The following is a 19,007-nucleotide window of genomic DNA, read 5'->3' on the forward strand; positions in this document are numbered from 1 at the left end:
ATGAAAAAGGTAACGTGTTGATTAACCAGACTCCCGGGCACTGACGGCGGGAGCCCTAATGATGTTTGCAACAGACTTTCCAGAGGGCTTGCATGCAGAATAACCATTTCTAAGTAATTAATCTGTTTAATTGCTCTTAGAATGAAGAAGTTAGGCATCCTGATGATTAATATGATTCAAGGGTCATTCCAGCCATACCTACAAAGATGTAAACCAATTTTTGTCTTCTTACCTTACAATGTAAGTTACCTCTCTCTATTTGAGCCATCCAGCAAGTCCTTCCAACAGAGGTACACTTTGGATGCCATTTCTGTAACAAGATGCCTGCTACTTAATGTAACTTTGGGCCTGATCTGAGCAATCTTAACAGGCTGACATTTCATTATGAAGAAGTATACTGCAAAAGAACTTCAGAAAAGTCTCCAAACCATTATCTTTTATCTCTTGAAATGACATGGGTAGCATGGCCTGTATGAAAAGACTATTATCCAATAGTTACACAGCACAAAGCTGAGCCGGCATACCCAAATAGGCCATTTTAGCTTTGACAGTTTAGATAAAATCTTTAACGTACTTTGGCCTAACTTCCCTCCTATGTAAAGTAGAGATAATTACACCTATTCATAAAGGACTTTGAGAGCCTCATTCAGAAGTTCTTTTATACGGAAATACTGTCTCATCTTGCAAATTTGTTACATATCTGTTGTAGAGCCATCAGAAGAAGGACATCTGAGAAGCTCAGATTTTATCTGTAATTACCGATAAGAATTAATACTAGTGATGTGAAATTATGACGAACAATGTGCCTCATTTTTTTTCCTGAAAACCTATGAGAATTGTGATCTAGTGGTTACATGAAAAAGTGAGTGTCTGGATTCCGGGTTTTGTGTCCCAAGTTTTAGACCAGGTGGTCTCTGTGATCATATTTTTGGTGCCAAATCTGAGGCAGCTGGATCCATCTTTTCTAGAATTAATATATCAGATCAGTATTCAAGCCCCAGTTGCGAGAGCTTGATTTTTTCCAGAACAGATCATCCAGTACTCCTTTTAAGTCCTTTGGGCAAAGTTAAGTTTTAAAAACTGAAATCAGGTTTGCTAAGCAATGCTTAAAAAGAAGAATAGGACAAAAAGGTATTTGTCTCTGTTAATTTCTCTGTATGGGTATTAAAAAGGCATCTAAAATTTTTGAGCCCTTGGAAATGTGATGCTTCTGTATCTCAGTACTGATGTTTTGTAGAATGACATGTGTGTTTGTTTTATGATACTGAAGAACTGCAATACCCTGGTACATGATAGTGGTGTCACATAGGTTGTGAAATGAAAATGTTATCAGACAAACTAGCAATACAGATAAACACAGTTGCCCTTAGTATAAACACAGGCCCTGCTGTTGCTTTGGCTACTCATTTTACAGCAAACAATTATTTTTAATTTTGGAAATTACCAGAAATTCCCAGGTCATGTTTTACATTCAGCCAAGCTTCACAGAGTTCTCAGCTACAGTGCACATGTGCTTTCAGGTGTAATGAAATGACCAAATGGCTGGTCTGGAATAGTGAAATGAAGCCAAGGGTTTCTTCTGTGCCTAACCTGCATCTCTTTTCCATGGCTTTCCACAGGTTATTTTACAGTGTGTAAGAAGTACTACATGTCTGTTATAGTTAATTGTACTTCCTGAATCCTGTCATGTGTCCTCAGAGCCCCACAGTAGTACAGTGATAAAGCCCTGCCTGTAGAAATGGATTTACACACTTAAATAGTTCTGCAAGCAGATGGCTGAATTTTGCATGAGTATCCCAGATGGGAATATCTTAATAGAGCAGCCACCTGTCCAAGTGCTCTCAAGGCTCAGGTCAAATAGTAAATTTTATCTAGTCTTTGGCAGGTGATTCCTGCTGTCTCACAGTCTAACAGATGAGTGAGTGCTTCCTGAGCATATACATGCTATTGATTACGTTCGATTTACTGCTTACCTGGGTAACTCTTATTTACCTCATTTAGAAGGAAAAAAGGAAAAGGAAAAAAAAAGAGAGAAGGAAAGAAAGGTATGAAGGTGATGTTTGCTCCCTTCCTCTCCTGCTGAGCTGAGGGCTTTCCCCTGTTGCAAGCATGGAGGCAGTGGACTGATGCCCAGGCAAGATCATCTTCTTAGAGCTGATGCAATGTGGAAAGTTGTATGTCATCAAGAGACAGAGACTGCCAAGTCAAAATGTTGTAAATATTTATTTACTTTGCCAGAAAGCTTGAGAGAAAGCCAAAAACTGATATTCACCCTCTAATGTTTTATACCCCTTTGTCTCCTTCGTAAAGCATTCCTCTTACTTTCCCATCCTTCATTTTTCCTATAGGAAGATGAATATTGTATCCATCAGTAGACTAAAATAATTATACTTAATAAATTTTTACTCTGTATAACTTCATTGTGGTTGTGATGATTCTTTCAAAGAAAGCTTTTACAATGAAAATTAGAAATGCTCCTTCAAGAGTTAATTTGGGGATTTCCAAGACACTTTCTGATCACTGAAAAATCTTGATGGGTTTTTCAAGGTGTACTGTAATTGTAGCAGTTTTAATAAACTCTGGTCCTGGTAACTGTTCATCTTTGGCATTGTTTCCAAGGAATCATAAACAACCAAATGTATTGTTTCATAGACTTAGCTCTATGTTCTTGTAGTCAAACCAAAATATGCTCATTGCGTGACATTTTAGCCTGGCTGCGAAGGCTGGAATTTTTAGCACTGGAAATCAAATGTGGTTTTTTGAAAGGATAAGAGATTAAATGATAGTGGTGTGGGGAAAGGCTTAGGCTGTATTTTTCTAATACTTTAAAATGACCGGTGGTACTAATATTTTAAGTGTTGTGCTGTTAAGATGAAAAACAGTTGCAAAGTCTCACTTTAGTTGTATAATTTACAATAAGCATGATAATCTGAAAAGTATTTAGCACCACAGAAGTGGCAATGTACAAAGCTGTATGTGATTTTTCTCATAATCTAGTTTGGAATTACAAAACTAACGGAAGTCTGGAATTAAAGTGTTAGATTTCCTGTAGAATTGCTTGCTTTCACTGCATCACCCTGTGGAGGTAATGTGTAACATAAATTAAAGTAATAGTGGGTTTAGGTGACTTCTTTTTTCTTCCAGAAAATAGTATGCAGTCATAAAATGAGCAGTAGTGTATTTATCAGTCTGGAAAGGAGAAGCAGGTGATGAATGTCATCAAGTCTCTAAAAACAAATTTCAGCTTAGGTTTAAGTTTTTATTCAGGTTCTTAAAAACTGAACTTGCTCAGATCATTCCTGAGAAAGCCTTGCAATTAACTTTTAAAACTCTGGAGAAATTTAAATACTTCTTGGTAGTTATCGATCAGTGGGCATTACACAAGGTTCCTGAGACAATTCTGGCCCTTCCGTTACAAAATGTGAAGTGAGTGCACAGGTATTGCCTGGCAGGATCTTGGCAACACTTCGCTTACATTCGCATTTATTAATACTCCTGGTTCCTTGAAGCACAGAGATCAAGTTTCCAACCTGCTGTTATTAAAAGAGAAAAACCAAACCTGAAAAGGACAGATTAGTTCACTGAGCCTAATTGGAAAAGCATTTCATTAGAATGGGTCAAAAACCTAGTCAAAGAGCTCTGGCAATCATGGTATAATGGTACATTAGGGAGTGCTTCTCACTAAGTATGGTCTACCCGTTCCTTAATTAAAATGAAAATGATTTAAACTGCTATTACTTTGCTGTTTGTTTAACATAGTTAATAAAGGTATCTAATTGTTGGAAAATTGACAAGGTTCCCTCTTAAAAGATTGCTCTCAAAAATAACCTTAATAACTGAGGTCTGAAAATTTGAGGCTTTTTATGACGTCTTTAAAAATCCTTTGTCATTTGAATGCACCAACGTAGCTCCTGCTTTCATGAGATCCCTTTTCCTTGTCGCTGGACTAAGTTCCAAATGGGGAAAAGCGACTTTACTGGAGCTCATTTGAAGCAGGCTCCAACAGCTAATTAGATGTGCTTCAAAAAATACCTTAACAGGTAGGCTTGTTAGACAAGGAATTAATCTATCAAGGGAAGAGTGAAAGAACAGAGGCTAGTCTTGGGAGTAATTTAAAAATTGCTGAACAAAAGTCTTTGGCAAGTATTAAAATTATATGCAGGAGCTGGGAGCTGACTGGAGGTGGTGTTGAGAATAGATTCCGTAAAATCTCTGCTGCATTATCGGAAACTGTTTACTGGAATATATTTTCCTTTTATTGCAGGGTCAGAGGATTACAGAAGTAAATTCACCGGGAAGTGTTTCATGGACCTTGTCTGTCCTGAGAAGTGTCGCTGCGAGGGAACAATTGTAGACTGCTCTAACCAAAAACTCACCCGATTACCCAGTCACCTTCCTGAATATACTACTGATCTGTAAGTGCTGACTCTCCAGAATGTGCTCAGCAGGACTTGCTGGTTTTCCTCATTTTTAAAGGCTGTAAAAGGGATGCAGACCAGTTCAAGGCACCTTCTACTCTAATCCCTGTGTGAAAAGGGGGAAGTTAATTGTATTTCAAAGGAGCGCCACAACACTCTCATTTCCTCAGCATTCATGCCAACTGTGGGGCTGAGAAATGAGAAAGACACACACACCTGTGCATCAGCTGTGCATCAGCTGCCTCTGTGTGTGTCTTCTTGAAGTGTTGACCTGTTATAGGGCCCAAGCTGTATGGTTCCTTTCCATTCTACCTGTGAGTCCTTTGTCTTTGCAGCTGGTCATTTTTGTGTAAGAAATTGGTTAACCCTTTTGAGTTAAATGTGTGATCAGGAACTCGTTCCATCTCAGCAGTGCCTGCTACTTGGGTCAGATGACTGTCACTAAAACTAATGTATTGTTAAACCATAAGTGATTTTAAGAAATTTATTTGCTTTTAGAGATTATTGAGAATTATTAACACACTTGTAAAGAGTATGAGAAAATGTGTTTATGACTTAGTAACTGAAGAATCTGGGTTTTTTGTTATATTAGTAGCCACTTCAAACACAATTCTTTTTTTGTGTTGGTATTCTATTTATTGTACTTAAGGTATTCTATTTAAACCCCCATAATAAATTGTTGATCTGAAGTTAAGACAGAAAAATATGAGAGACATCCAGAAACACAGCAACGTCTTTACGTAATAAGATGGAGCATGTTATCAGAGAAAGAATTTTGGATCCCAAGCCTGCCAAGTCAATGGCTATTGCATATAATTTTGAAGACTGATAGAATTTGATGGCAAAGGACCTGAAATCAGATCCCTCCTGTTTATATGGACCACAGCTCCAGCTGCATGTCTTCTGTAGCAGAATGCGTGAGGAAGGTTTAATCATGCGAACAAGGCTGTGTAATGGTTAAAGTTAATAATCCCTTACCCTGTGCATTGGAAAAAGGTGGCATTCTGACACTGTCATTTGGCATTACACTCTTAAAGGCATCCTAAGCTTTTACTATATTCCCTTCCCTTCAAAGCTAAAATCCTTTTACTCTAGGATTCTGGGAGAGATGGCAGATAGTGTCTTGCTTAACAAAGGTCATAGTTCTCTGTGTGGCAGCCCTGTATGTCACAGAGATATGTCTGTAGACATCTGTGAAGTATTAAATGTCTCTTTGTTTGTTCCTATCAGGCGTTTGAATGACAATGATATTTCTGTTTTGGAAGCTATTGGACTCTTCAAGAAATTGCCCAACCTCAGAAAAATGTAAGTCTCAGTCACTTGCTTATTAGAATACATGCTGCCTTGGATTATAGGAAGGAGGAGGGTATGATTTTTTCATAGTTTAGTACTACCATGTCAGAAATCACATTTTTAATGTGAATTTAAGGAAACTGAGTTGCCTGTTAGATGGAAAGGCCCAGTTAAACCACAGTGACAGATGAAGATCCCTAGACTGACAGTTCAGTATTCTTTAGGCTATATTTCTGAAAGTCTTCAATACATGGTGACTGAAAGGAATTCTATCCCAGAATTTATTCAGAGGTATGCTTATTGTTAGAGATGGCTACAGTGTTTAGTTAGCATTTTGGTGTTGTCTTTTGAGTGTATTGTGCGGCTCCAACTAGTGTGATTGTTTCAAATAGTCAAAGGAAAATAATATTACAAGATATAGATAATGGCAGCTTCTTCTGATCATTATTGTTTTAGAGAGGAGAAGCATGTAGCTAATTTAGAGATCAGTCATTCAAATATATCTATATAATTCTGTTGACAACCTGAGTCCTGGCACTGTACAATGTATATATTTAATAAGAGCTGTGTTTTGAGAAGAGGATAATATGTTAGATACCTCCTGATAGTCTTCTAAATGGATCTTTCTGAAGTTATTTATAGTATTAACACTATGGCCCCATTGCTTATGTCTCATCTAACTGTTTACTTTTGGTAAGATTTTATTGGTAGAGTTAAGGTAACTTAGGGAAACCAACTAACCAGGCTTTTAGTTCTGCATTCATTTCATGTAGTTTCTGCTGCCTGGAGCTTCCTAGTCTTTTGAATCCATGTAAGATCTCAGGGTCTTTGAAGACAACTGTAGTGGGATTCTTATGTCAGTTTTATTTCTGCAAAAATTTCAGGTGCAGCGCTGTAGGTCTGGGAGTGGGCGTTGTATTTGTGCAGGTACAAACCACCAGATTTTGGGAATTAATATACATTAGCCTTGTATTTTATGAATGATCCGTAAGTTGTAGGTACAGTGCATTTAGAAAAAGTTGTTGACATTGTTGAAGTGCTCTGTTGTCTATATAAGTAGATAGTAGATGGGAATGAAAAATGATGTGTAAAAGTACACACAGATTGGAAAGCATCTGTCCTCATCAAACCTTCAGGATTTAGGATTTGAAAAATTGAGAGGTGATATAGCTGGAATAATTTCTTTCATTTTATTTAAAACTTACCATAGGCAAGTTATGATGCTGACCTTCCTATTCCCATCAATCACTCAGGTGGGAGGGGTGCCTTGACAGGGCTGTATTGTTATGCATAAATGCAGCATAAAACAGTTATGATAGTTTTTTAAGAGTTTGTTTACTGTGAAGCAAAAAATATTCCTGCTCTGTTCTTGGTAGGTGATGAGAACTGAGGTGTACAGGTGCAGTTCAATAGGGTGGAAAAAAGAAGTTGTGCCCTACACCTCATAAAAATTGTCTCTCATATGGATTTTTAGTGGCACTCTCGAAGGAGAGGCTCTTTAGATAATCTTTGTAGTTAATTTATTTTGTCCTACCTGATGTTGTAAAGAAGTATCTCAATTTGAATAAAGGGATTTTCTGAAATGCGGAGCAACATTTCAACCATAACCTTACTCAGTAGCTTGATCCTTAAAAAGCCAGATTAGACTTCTTTTTTTTCTAATTCTCCTAGTTCCATTTTTGTGAAAGGAACAGGTTAACAGGAAAGAATAAACAAGCCAACAAAACACCCCTTTCTTTCTATGTTATTATTTGGCCTTTACTAAGTGTCTTTCTGCTAATAATAGGCCTATCTCCCTCATGCAAGAAGGGGAATGTAGGGAAGTAACAGTGGATGGCATTGCCGCTGCTGATGTTCCTAATGCAGCAGCTCTGTATGTGTGGCAGGAATGTGATGCGTGTGCTCTTCATTAAGTCTTACTGCTGCTATTAAGTTAAGGAAGAAGAATATTGATCAAACCCCCATTTATCAGTGTGTATAAGGGACAAGAAATTTTACTGTTATTTGATTGGCAATATTGACTCTGTCTCATCATATTCCTTGTCTGTTCAGGTATTAAAGGAAAACAGCAGGTGGAGGAATCTGTCTGGAAACTGGATTGCTTCCTAGGTTTAAGAAAACAGTTCAGAGATTTGCAGTGGGAGACCATTAGCCTAAACCACCTTTTTAGTTTCTTTTTTGTCTTTATTTAATCTGTATAATTCTCTTCCTTCTGAAAAGAATCCAAATATCTGGAATCTGCATATCTGAATGGGCATTTGAATGATTGCCCTCTGATTGTCCTTCATTCACTTTAAGACTAATGACAGATCCATGTCAAGGGAATTTGCAAAGAAACTACTTTAAGAGTATCATGGTTCTACTGTAGATAGTAAAGCTCCAGCATAAATCCAGAGATAGAAGGATTAGCTCTTCCTTCCTTTTGATGGGTGCTTCATCTTGGTGCCTCCTCAGCTTACATTATGCTTAAGGGTAGCTTTGGTTTTATCACATGAATACTGTGAGGTGGTCTGTAAGTTGGACCTTAAAGAGGACTCAGATTTTACTTGCATTCTAGGTGTACACTCACATTTGTCCTTTTGTCACTCAAGCTCTGTCAGTTGTCCATGTCTCTGTGTGTGTTGTGGCATATCACAGCCTCTTGGGTTTTCTAATAAGATTCCAAAGGGAAATAGTCATAGATTTAGCACTGACATATTAGGGTTGCTCTAGTGTGTATATGTGAAAATACTCTTTTAATTATATATTCACATAAAAATTTTTAGTTGGACTCTTGTCCCAGTCCCTTGCTAGGTTCCTCATCTCCTGATTCAGTGTAGTTTCTATTCTCACCATGTTTTACCTCAGTATAAGGCCAGTATCCTGTCCTTTTTCTCTCTACCTCTCTCTAACTACTGACAAAACCCTTATTCTTCTCACTGATGCTCCCTTCCTAGCTCTCACACACGGTTACTCCACTTCATTACCTTGAGCTGGTTTTATAGCTTTCACAGACCTCGCTGGGGCCCCCTCTCCAGCTAAGGACTTTACTTCTTAATACTGTATGGGTTTGGTACAATAGATACTTGGGTAGAGACATGTGCCCAGTCCCAAACTTTGCACAGCCTGTAGCATAGTGTCCTTCACCATCTTGAGAGACATTGGAAGATGAAGCATCTGAAGTGAAAAAATCTCTGGAAAATTAGCTCCTAAAAATCGAATCTTCAAAAAAATATCTCTTGAAGTCTCCTTGGATTGTGGCAGGAATCTCAAGTCTCTGTGTAAAAGTCTAAGAATTCAGCCAAATCCTAACAGCTTTTCACAGAGAAGATGTATCCTTTGAATAAAGCACCTACATAGTAGTTACCAATTAACAAATTTGCAGTCAGAATTTATTGGAGTACTTTGAGCTAGTCACAAAAAGATTATCAGAGTTTTGAGGTATGAGAAAAATGGTGGTTTGGTTAGCTTTATTTCCTGGAATTGGTGACTTCCCTTTTGTTTGAAAATGAAAGAACAATAAAACTAAAAAGTATCTACTTCTAAACATGAAAAGGACATCTGACCGTACATTCTTTTAAATCTTGCCAATGTTATAAAGTGAATATAAAAAAAAAAAAAAAAAAAAAAGGAAAGTGTCCTATGCAATAGGTGGTGCTGCCAGCTCCACCTCTAGTATATAATTAGCTTTTGGGATGTAATTTGTCTGTAAATATTCCTCCTAAGCTGAATCTTATTGTATAATGGGTCAGCCCAGGATTGAATACATTCTAGTGCAAAACAAAAATGAATTCTTGATATAGAAATTTAAAGGTCACAGATCTATAACGCAAAGTTATGCCACATTTTATTTAGGAATTAAATTAAGATTACCCTGCTGATTTTTAAAAGGCTAACATGTCTGCATATGCCTTTTTTTAAAAAAAAAAAAAAAAATCAACTTCAATGATTAGCTGCAAAATCCCCTATACATAATGCTATTTTCATAACCTAAATTTAATCCTTCTTTATGTTTAATGCTTTTTACAGTAGAATAAAAACATTGATGTAGATTCCTATAGACAGATCTAACCTGGTCCAGAAGTAATTTCCTGGGTTCTCCAGTGGGTTTTGCAAAGTGCCCTGAACTCTGTGTTGCTTTCATTGCATTTTTACCATATTACCTCACCTGATCTTGCCAGTGTAAAGGGATGACTTGTCTCTGAAAGTCAAAATCACATTACAGGGATTTCTGGGCTCCAAGAACTGTGTTGCTAGTATTTTACAGGGTGCTTAGAAAAGAGCAATGTGAATCTGCTTGAAGTGCAGGAGAAATACAAGGGTGCATTTCTGAGCTCTGTAAGAGTGGGAGCAGCTCCATGACTTGGGTTTTTGGGGGTATCCTATCCCTGTGAGATAGAAAGGCTCCAGGACCTGCTGCCCTCCAGCCCTGGGAGCTGGAAGCTTTGCCTTTCACAGAGGAAGGAGTATGTTGCCAATGGGAGACCTTCTCTCTCAGCACAGCAAGATCTTGCATCAGGCAGGGGTGAGGGGCAACACTACCATTCACAGAGGTAAGGTTATGACTTTTGTGGAAGGGAGCAGTTCTTTCCTTGCAGCAGCGACCAAATTTAGCATGAAGCAAGCACTGAGGACCCCATGAGTCCCTGGGACTACCTCAAGTTATTAATCAGTGAAAAAACCCCCCAGTGCCTGGGGACTCTCATGGCAGTGGGAGCCTGGAGGGGTCTTCTGGTAGGTTCAAGCTCCAAAACCCCCTTGGTACCTAACTCAATGGGAGCATGGAGATCCACTTGCGTGCTGAAATGGGATGCTGACCCGTAGGGAGAGGCTGCAGCTCCCAGATGTCAGCTCCAGAGCCTGCCCAGTTCCCAGTGCCCATGAGAAATCAGTGGGACTGGCCATTCCCTCTGAGATCCCAGCAGCTGCAGAGAAAAAATTGTCAGTGAGCTTACATTAAAAATAAAAAGGTAAAACTACCATATACTGCTGAGGAGAAAGGGGACTGACCTTTTTTCTCAGAGAACAAGAATAAAAAATATTTACCTCAAAACCTGAAAGAGATATCTAAAATTCATTGTGTTAAGTTTTGCCAAAGTTACAAAGTGAACATAAAATATGGAAGTGTCAAGGTGCCTTGGCAATAGCTGGTACTGCCAACCCCACCTTTCGTATATAATTGCCTTTGTCTATAAATATTTCTCCAACATTAACTTGTATGGAGTGTCAGCCCAAGATTTAACACATTTTACATGCAATGTAAAATTGAATCATGATAAAACTTGCAGACTATAAGTCAGTTTCAAAAACAGAATCTCAAGTTTCTTGGGGAGGTAAAAGTAGTTTGTGTCCTTGGAAACAGCTGTTACCTGCTGTTCTTTCCCCTAAGCTTAAATTTTGCCATGGCAATTGAGGTTGCAGTCATCTGTCACTTGTTATACAGAAGCAGACTTTGTTTTCTGGAAATTATATTGTAGAGAGTGTTGTGGTACATAGCATTTGGGCTCATAATGTGCCTGTCTTTTTTTCCAGTGAGGCCATCAGTCTGCTCTGCTGAATGAATGTAGGAATGTCACTGGGTATACTTCACTGTTCATAGTGTTTAAGACTTTAAATGCCGTCCTACTTCTGAGAACCACTCTCTTAAAAGCTATGGTAAAAGCTGTAAAACCTCAGCATCCTCCAAAATAATGCAACAGCATTGGGATTTTCCTCCTAACATATACTTAAAAATTCCATACACATCACCAACAGAAATATTCTAGGGAAACCCCCACACAGAACAGGCTGTTTGTATGATAAAGCTACAAAGTTCAAGTGAGAGCAAGCAGAGCCTTTGCATTTGGGCTGTGCTCTGGTGGTGGTTCTTGTGGGAAGGAGCGTGGGTAACACAGCGACGGACAGCACGCTGGAATGTTAAAACTGACCCAGCAGGAGGAATGGTTCTGCTAAGTCTGAATAGAATCCAGCTTTGTTCTGTGCTGAAGTTATAAGATCAACAGAAATACTATAAACTTTAGCCATAAAGTAAATAAAATCTGACTGTAAAGTGAGCTGTGTGAACAATGTCACCTTGATAGCTTCTTAGATCTGTTAATTCCCTATTTACAGCCCCACATAAAGTAAACCCAGTCTTTCAAAAAATTTCTTTTGACCTCTTGCCCAAAATAAAAGTCTGGAAATAGGATTCAATGTTATCACCAGCATTAATCAGGGAGTCCTTACGGAAACAGTAACCTTTCTTGAGTGACCAGGCTGACTATAGGTTCCCAGAGGGCATAGGTACCTTGGGAAATACCTAAGACTCATTTTCTTTTCCACTGTCTTCCAGTATTTCAAGAATTCCTTATAGGATCTTAGTGTCGCAAGAGGATGGGGCTTTTTTAATGAGAGTTTGCTGTGAAGTCTGTCAGAACTTTTATTCTGATTAAAAAAATATTCCTTGTTAAATTCTATGATCATATATGAAAGATTCTTATAGCGCTGGGAAGGATGGAGTAGAGCTCTCCTGAGTTGCAGAGCAGACAAAAGTTTCACTGCTTTCATTTTTCAAGGTTTGTATCCACTGATTATTTTTGCTGGTAGACTGAAAAGTATGTAATTTCTCATGTTTATTATTCTAGTAGGTCAGACTTTAAGGAGGACACATTTATTTATTTTTTTTAGTGAATGAGTGCTGTCATCTACATTTTTTTTTGTTGCATTCTTATATGGGATGCTTTAGTTCAGGAAGACAAATAAAGAAATCCAGGTTAGCACAACATCTGCTTTGACAATACTCTAAGCAGAATTGCAGGGCAGTGTCATCTTTTCCTATTTATTATTGTAAAGCTTGTCTTTTCTGTCTTGTAACTTTGATTTCACTGTAGCATTTAGTCATGGATTTTCAAATCTTTTTTGTGGGAAAGGTATATATAATTGGCTTCTTCTGAAACTGCTGGCATATTTTTGGATAACTTTGTGTTGTTGAAATAATTAGACATTATTAACTCAAATGAGTGAAGTTCCCTAAAACAGAAGTTCTTTGGCAGCAAATAAAATTCAGATGATTTGGACTGTATAAATGTGCAAATTCCTCTGCAAATTACGGCCAGTCTTTTTATCCAGTATGTGCTCTTTTTCACCTTGAGTATCTAATCATCTATTAAAATTGCACCCATGTTTTCATATGTGTGACTATCTTTTAGGTGGTAAAAACTAACAAAACTTTTTAACTACAAGTGTAGGTCAGTTTGCAATCTGTGAATTGAAAGTCAAAGTTTTTGTGCATTATAGTAACTCACCCTCCCTTCCCACCACAAATATTTACTTTTTTATTCATTTATTTTTGTGCAAATATGCATCGTGGCATGATCTTTACCAGGAAAGGAATCACTGGGCGCATTTATTTATGCCAGCATTCAAAAGAGATGCTGAGCTATAAACATTTCCACTAGAGAAATAGCTGAGCCCCAAAATTAAATGCATATGTCAGAATATCCTTCCTTGACTTGCTTTGACACTGAACATAAACTCTTCATGTGAGTGTTAGTTAGCACAAAGCACTAAATTTCTGGAAAGCGAAATCTGCATGTAAGTATTTCTGTATGTTTTTGTGTTATTTTTGGCTGATTGCTGGCATACTCCTATTCTTTCTCATCACATAATGTACAAGAGGTGATGGGCCACATGCTGTAGGGTCCACTATCTGACAGTTGTTCAGCAGACATAAACCAGCATACTCAAGTTTCCCACATGAAACGTATCTCCAAGACTCAACTTTTTTTTTTTTTCTTTTTTTTATTAAGTGATGACTTCTGCAAAGAGCAAGACCCACTTTATTTCTATCTGAGGCCAAGCTGTCCTGTTGCCATGTCTTCTGTCAACTTTTATCCCAACAAGATTGCCTGTTCTTCTGAGCAGAGCAGCCCAGGTGTTAATCTGATACCTTGTCATTTGTTTTATATCACCTGGAATTGGATTTTGAAACTATTACTCATGCTGCGTGTGTACTGGGATCATTTCTGGAATAATGTGCTATTCAGTGTGAGTAATAGTGTTAGAATTTGGCATCTTCTTGGGAGTAAGAGCATATCTTTTACTTTCTCTTTTTTCTTTGAGACAGTAAAACAAAGACTAGTATTTCCTGTTATAAACCTAAACAAACATGTTTATTCACCAAAATCTATACAGGACATGATTGAAGGACTGAGGCCCAATGTTTTAATGTGCTTAAGGCCTTTTATATAAATGTTTTAAATAATTAAATGCCATTTATTTTTATGCATCTCTAATGGCATTTTATCATTCAGAAGTTTTCTATTCACTGTTTTTTTACAAATATTAAATATTCAAAAGATTAGTTTTGCATTTCCTCAGAACTTCATTTGACTTAGTAGATTGAAGTTTTCCAATGTTGATCTGTAAGCAAACATCTTGAGACTGTATAGGCAGAGTAAATATTTAGAAAATAATGCTGTATATTGCAGTAGCTGTGAAATGAGAATTAAGTGATACTCATTTCGAGTGGTGGTGTTAAATTTAAGTGCCTGGGAGTTCATGAGTACACATACTAAAATTTGTATCAGATATGCAGTCACACAGTTTTGTATGTTAGTCCAGTGTTGAGTTTAAAAAGAATAAAGGTCCTGGTACACTAAATTAAAGTGGTCCACATTTCATTGTGTGGTACCTATTTCAGTCATAGTAGCATTAACTGATGCTTGCCAGATGAGCACCCAGTCACAAGCATGGTCCCTAACTTCATAGACATAAATCAGATGTTAGAAACCCTCACGTATTGTACCCCTGAAACCCTTATAAGCAAGAAGAACATGAGGTGTAGGAACTGGTGATTCTGTTAATTTAAATACTCTTAATATATCTGGTATAGTTGTGGTTTTGATGAGTGAAGGGGAACTATTTGTAAGTACAGTAGGTATACTTTTGAAATTCTGTATGCTCTCCTTGGTGAATGTCTCTCTAGATAACCACTAAAAGACACATATTCTTCTTATCTTCTTCCTTCCAGTGTGATGACGTATGTTTGGAATAAAACACTAATAATTTTCTTTTTGTGTCCTTCCAGAAATCTAAGCAACAATAAGATCAAGGAGATCCGAGAAGGCACATTTGACGGAGCTTCAGGAGTGCAAGAACTGATTCTGACAGAGAATCAACTAGAATCAGTGCATGGACGCATGTTTAGAGGCCTTACAGGGCTAAAGACATTGTAAGTGCAAAGACCTGTCTTTCTCTGTTCCTCTGTAAGTTGAGTGGGAGTGCTTAAGTTCGGTAATGCCTGCTAAAATACCTGTTACTAGACAACAGGCTCTAAGGCAGGGTCCTCCCTCACTGTCATGAAGTCTTCAGTATATTTCCAGTCCTGGGTATGTTTGAGACTTATCTGCTATTTCTGTGAAAAAACAGACTTTCAAGAATTTCAGGAGTAACATGATGATGAACCTGTCATGGGTCAAATTTGGGCACTTTTAATCATTTAATACTTTCATTATTTTGTTATTTCCTATGGAAACCAGGCATGTGGGAACATTTGCTATCTAATACTTCATCTTCCTACTCTGCCTCCATCCGAATTGGAATTCTTGGTCTGCTTAAACCAAGCCCCAGAGTAAGCTAGGAGCCTAAAAGATTTTTAATATCCTACAAACTATATGAAATCAGTAGGTAGGGAGAGAAGAAAGACTCAAGTTATTGCTGCCACAAAAACAGGTATAGCTAAGCAACTTTAAGGCATGCATAGCCAAACTGTTACATGTCTTGCTGACAGAAGGTAGCTGGCCACTCACTCTGAACATGTAGTCGCCCACAAACACAGGTGTGGCTTTGAACTAGCCACAGCATGCTCTCTTGCCCACACCAAGTACCATAAAAAGTATGCATGGGTATACTATTAATGTGGTTTTGGTTGGTGAGAGTGTGAAGGAGAAATAGAACACAAACACATAAGAAATCAGTTTGGTATTACTTTTGTGCTTAGACAACCTTTGTAATTTATTTCTGAGGACTAACACTTATACATAAACTCATAGTACCTAACACTAATTTCTTTTCATGTTAAAAGTTATGTTGGAAGAAGGATCACAGACCATTTTAGGACAGTGTCTAGTCCAACCCATTCACCATCCTGAGAAGCAGTAAGGGACTAGGCTTCTGGTCACAGCAAAGATTCATGCTAGCTAGATGATATATATGACCTGTACATGAAAAATACCTCTCTTGCATAGTTATCCCTGCTGTAGAAAGAAAGCACTTAACTGTGGGACTGGACGTGAAAGACACTTAACTAGGTGGATGCTGTCAGTAAATAAACTCTATGAATCAAAGTTCAATTTAAAATCTGCAATTTATTCATTAGCAGCGAATACTTCTATGGTACAAAGTATCATGGTACAATTACTTCAATCCTTCCTCAAGTGTAAAAAGAAATTCAGGTTTCACTTTAAGAACTTTGGCCTGTAATAATGAATAGGGAACTTATCTTTTGCTGTTCCTTTAACATTTTCTTCTGTGGTTACAGCCATCTGTTCTTTAATGTATGCACTTTACTAAGGGATTTGAAAATACTGTCCGTAGATACTAAATTAATTTTTATACTGTAAAGCAGCCTGTGGCAGTGCTCCTAAACAAAACTCAGCATTTTTTAATAAAAAGATGCTTAACATTCAAGCTATCCTGCTGACCTGACCTATATTTCCCCCTAGCTGATAAAGCAGTCTAAATATACACAGCATGATATGAGGATCTGTAAATATAAGTTTTCCTTCAGGAAGGAGGGCACACAGTGCATGGTGAACCATGATACAAACCTAAAGGTTTTGGCTTGAGGTACATATATTTCTATCCATTAATTGATTTTCTATGAGCATTAAAATCATTGTCTTTTACAGAAAGGCCACACTGGATGGGGTCATGATCCAGTTTTTAAGACTGTATGTTTTCTGAAGTGTAATAAATTGCTTTGCAAGATATATTGAGATCCGAATTCAATTATCTATCTTGCAGTACTACTGCCTGATACTTCGCATACAGAATTGAGAAGATGTTTCCCACTGCTACTAGGCCACTAAGGGCCTTACTTCTCTTACTACCCTGTTCATCCTAGAATTTATGGTCTTGACCTGGCTTTTCGGGCAGCTTAGTAATCCACATGTAAGGTGTGTGTCTCTGTGCCCTGTGACACTTTTCTGGCACGGTTTCACCTCAGTTGCAATATCAAAACTTGAGACCATAGTGCCTGTAATGGTAACTGTATGTAGAGAATAGTAATGCAAAACCAGTGTAATGTTCAGGTCTTAAACACTGTTTGAGATTACACTGTGGTTTTCTTCCCAGCCATATCTAATTTCTCTTTGGTGTTTTTCGAGTATCTGTTGATGTAGCATCTAAACACCCAACTAGTGGATACCAATCTGAGATTTAAAACCAGAATTGTAAGAGAGTATGAATTTTCATTGTTTACTGCTTGAATGTGATACCAAGGAATTAACCCTCCTCAATTTGGAGGATCAGTTCACTGGAACAGCAGCATGAGCTGTATGTATTTTGTGTATTTTTATTAGTATGCTTTAATTACTAAATAATTTTTCACCTAAGTAGGAATATCACAACTGTGTAGTGATGTTTACAGACCCAGATGTTGATGGGTATGCAGTGTTACAAATACACATGAGGCTTTTTTGCTATGGAGTGAAACAAGATACTACAGTCTTTCAGATTAATTGGGCTTTATCATCGAGTTCATTGTTACCATAACAACTCAGAGAGATGTATTTTCCAAAACCAATGCTGATTCATCCGGTAGAAGCACTGAGCAAAGACCATTTTATAGAATGGTTACTGCTTTCTGTCTTGTCAATTAATGATTATAATGACATTTCAGAGCTTGTGTTAGGTCTGGAAATCTAAACTATTCCTTGATTCTGCTGAGGATGCTGTTTCCTTCCATACTTTTGCAGTGTGGATTACAAAAAACATCCATGATAGGAGTAGAAGTAACGCAGCTAGTATTGCTATTGTCACACATTTCTGGCAGTCTTTCTCAACTGATCTCTGAAATACATCTTCACTTACCCTCAGACATTTACTAAATTAAGACTTCAGTTTTCATTTCAAGATTGCCACTAGTCATAATTTTGATTGCATACTATTTTCAGATGTGGAGCTCCCATCAGCTTCTAATATTGTGTGGAAGAAACGTGTTTTAAAGTCAGATGTTTACACATAGCTGTGTTGTACTTCAGCAATCAATAAAAATTGTAAAAAAAGAGTACAGTGGTTCCAAAGCATTTGTTGATGTCCTAGATAAAGGACCTCCTATCCTGAAATTATACCCCATCTCAGTAGTTCCTAATTCCCTGTTTTAATCCTTGCAGGATGCTGAGGAGCAATTCTATCAGCTGTATAAACAATGACACCTTTGCTGGACTGAGTTCAGTGAGGCTTCTTTCTCTGTATGACAATCACATCAGCACTATCACCCCTGGAGCCTTCAGCACATTAGTCTCTTTGTCTACCATGTAAGTTATCTTTTTATGGTACATGTCACGATGCTGTTATTCTGTGCTTTCCTTTTAAGACAACATTTGAGTTCTAAAATCAAACTACTTACTGTTTACATATGGAAAACCTCATTTAGGGAAATAAAACCCCATCCTACTGAAATCTCAGGTTTGGAGGATGTAGAAAAACATTTGAATTGCTTCAGCTGGAGTGGCTGAAAGAACTTGGAGGTTGACAGCCTCAGGCAAGATGACTGTTTTGCTGTGTCATAACCTAGTGCAGTGCACAGTACACGTCCATGTAAAACTATCTCTGCAGCTTCAGAAGGACAAAGTTTATCATACACTTCAGCTTCCTGAAGCTGCTTTACTTTCAGTAGAGTCTAGTTTTGTAAGAACAGCTTTCTTGGATTCCAGTTAAATTAGCTTCATATCAGAAAAAATCTACTAGCCAATGCTTAGATTTTCAGAAGAGTGTAGGAGGACAAAATACTCAAGTCCTACTGAATGTGAATTTGAAAGTCACAACCTAGGCTTTTCTGATATTTTTCTTACCTTTTTAATCCTTCTTTGAAGTATTTCCCTTGCTTCTTAAATATGTTTACATGCTTTTTTGTAGTGTGTCCATTTTAATGAACTACAGACTGATAAATGTAGAAAGTCTGTTCTTTGTTTCCAGCTGTGAATGGGGACCCTGATGTTGCTGTTAATGGGAGTTGTCTGCTTATTTCCCTTCACACTGCCCTGAAAATACAACCTACTTGTCCAGTCAAAATAAACTATTGGTTCTATTGCATTTCAGGTTTTGAAAGCATTC

General features: G+C 37.6%; 1 protein-coding gene across 4 annotated transcripts in view; it reads left to right on the forward strand.

Moving 5' to 3' along the window:
* The window catches only part of SLIT3 (slit guidance ligand 3), a 530,994-nt gene that overhangs the window by 399,299 nt on the left and 112,688 nt on the right, over nt 1-19,007 (forward strand). For all 4 annotated transcript variants that reach the window (XM_074915702.1, XM_074915699.1, XM_074915700.1 and 1 more), the window contains 4 exons: nt 4,265-4,415; nt 5,649-5,723; nt 14,758-14,901; nt 18,065-18,208. In XM_074915702.1, coding sequence (XP_074771803.1) covers nt 4,265-4,415; nt 5,649-5,723; nt 14,758-14,901; nt 18,065-18,208 — 514 coding nt within the window. The remainder of the gene's footprint in view (nt 1-4,264; nt 4,416-5,648; nt 5,724-14,757; nt 14,902-18,064; nt 18,209-19,007) is intronic.

The sequence above is a fragment of the Athene noctua genome, chromosome 12 (assembly GCF_965140245.1).
Source record: "Athene noctua chromosome 12, bAthNoc1.hap1.1, whole genome shotgun sequence".
In the NCBI taxonomy this organism is placed as follows: Eukaryota; Metazoa; Chordata; class Aves; order Strigiformes; family Strigidae; genus Athene; species Athene noctua.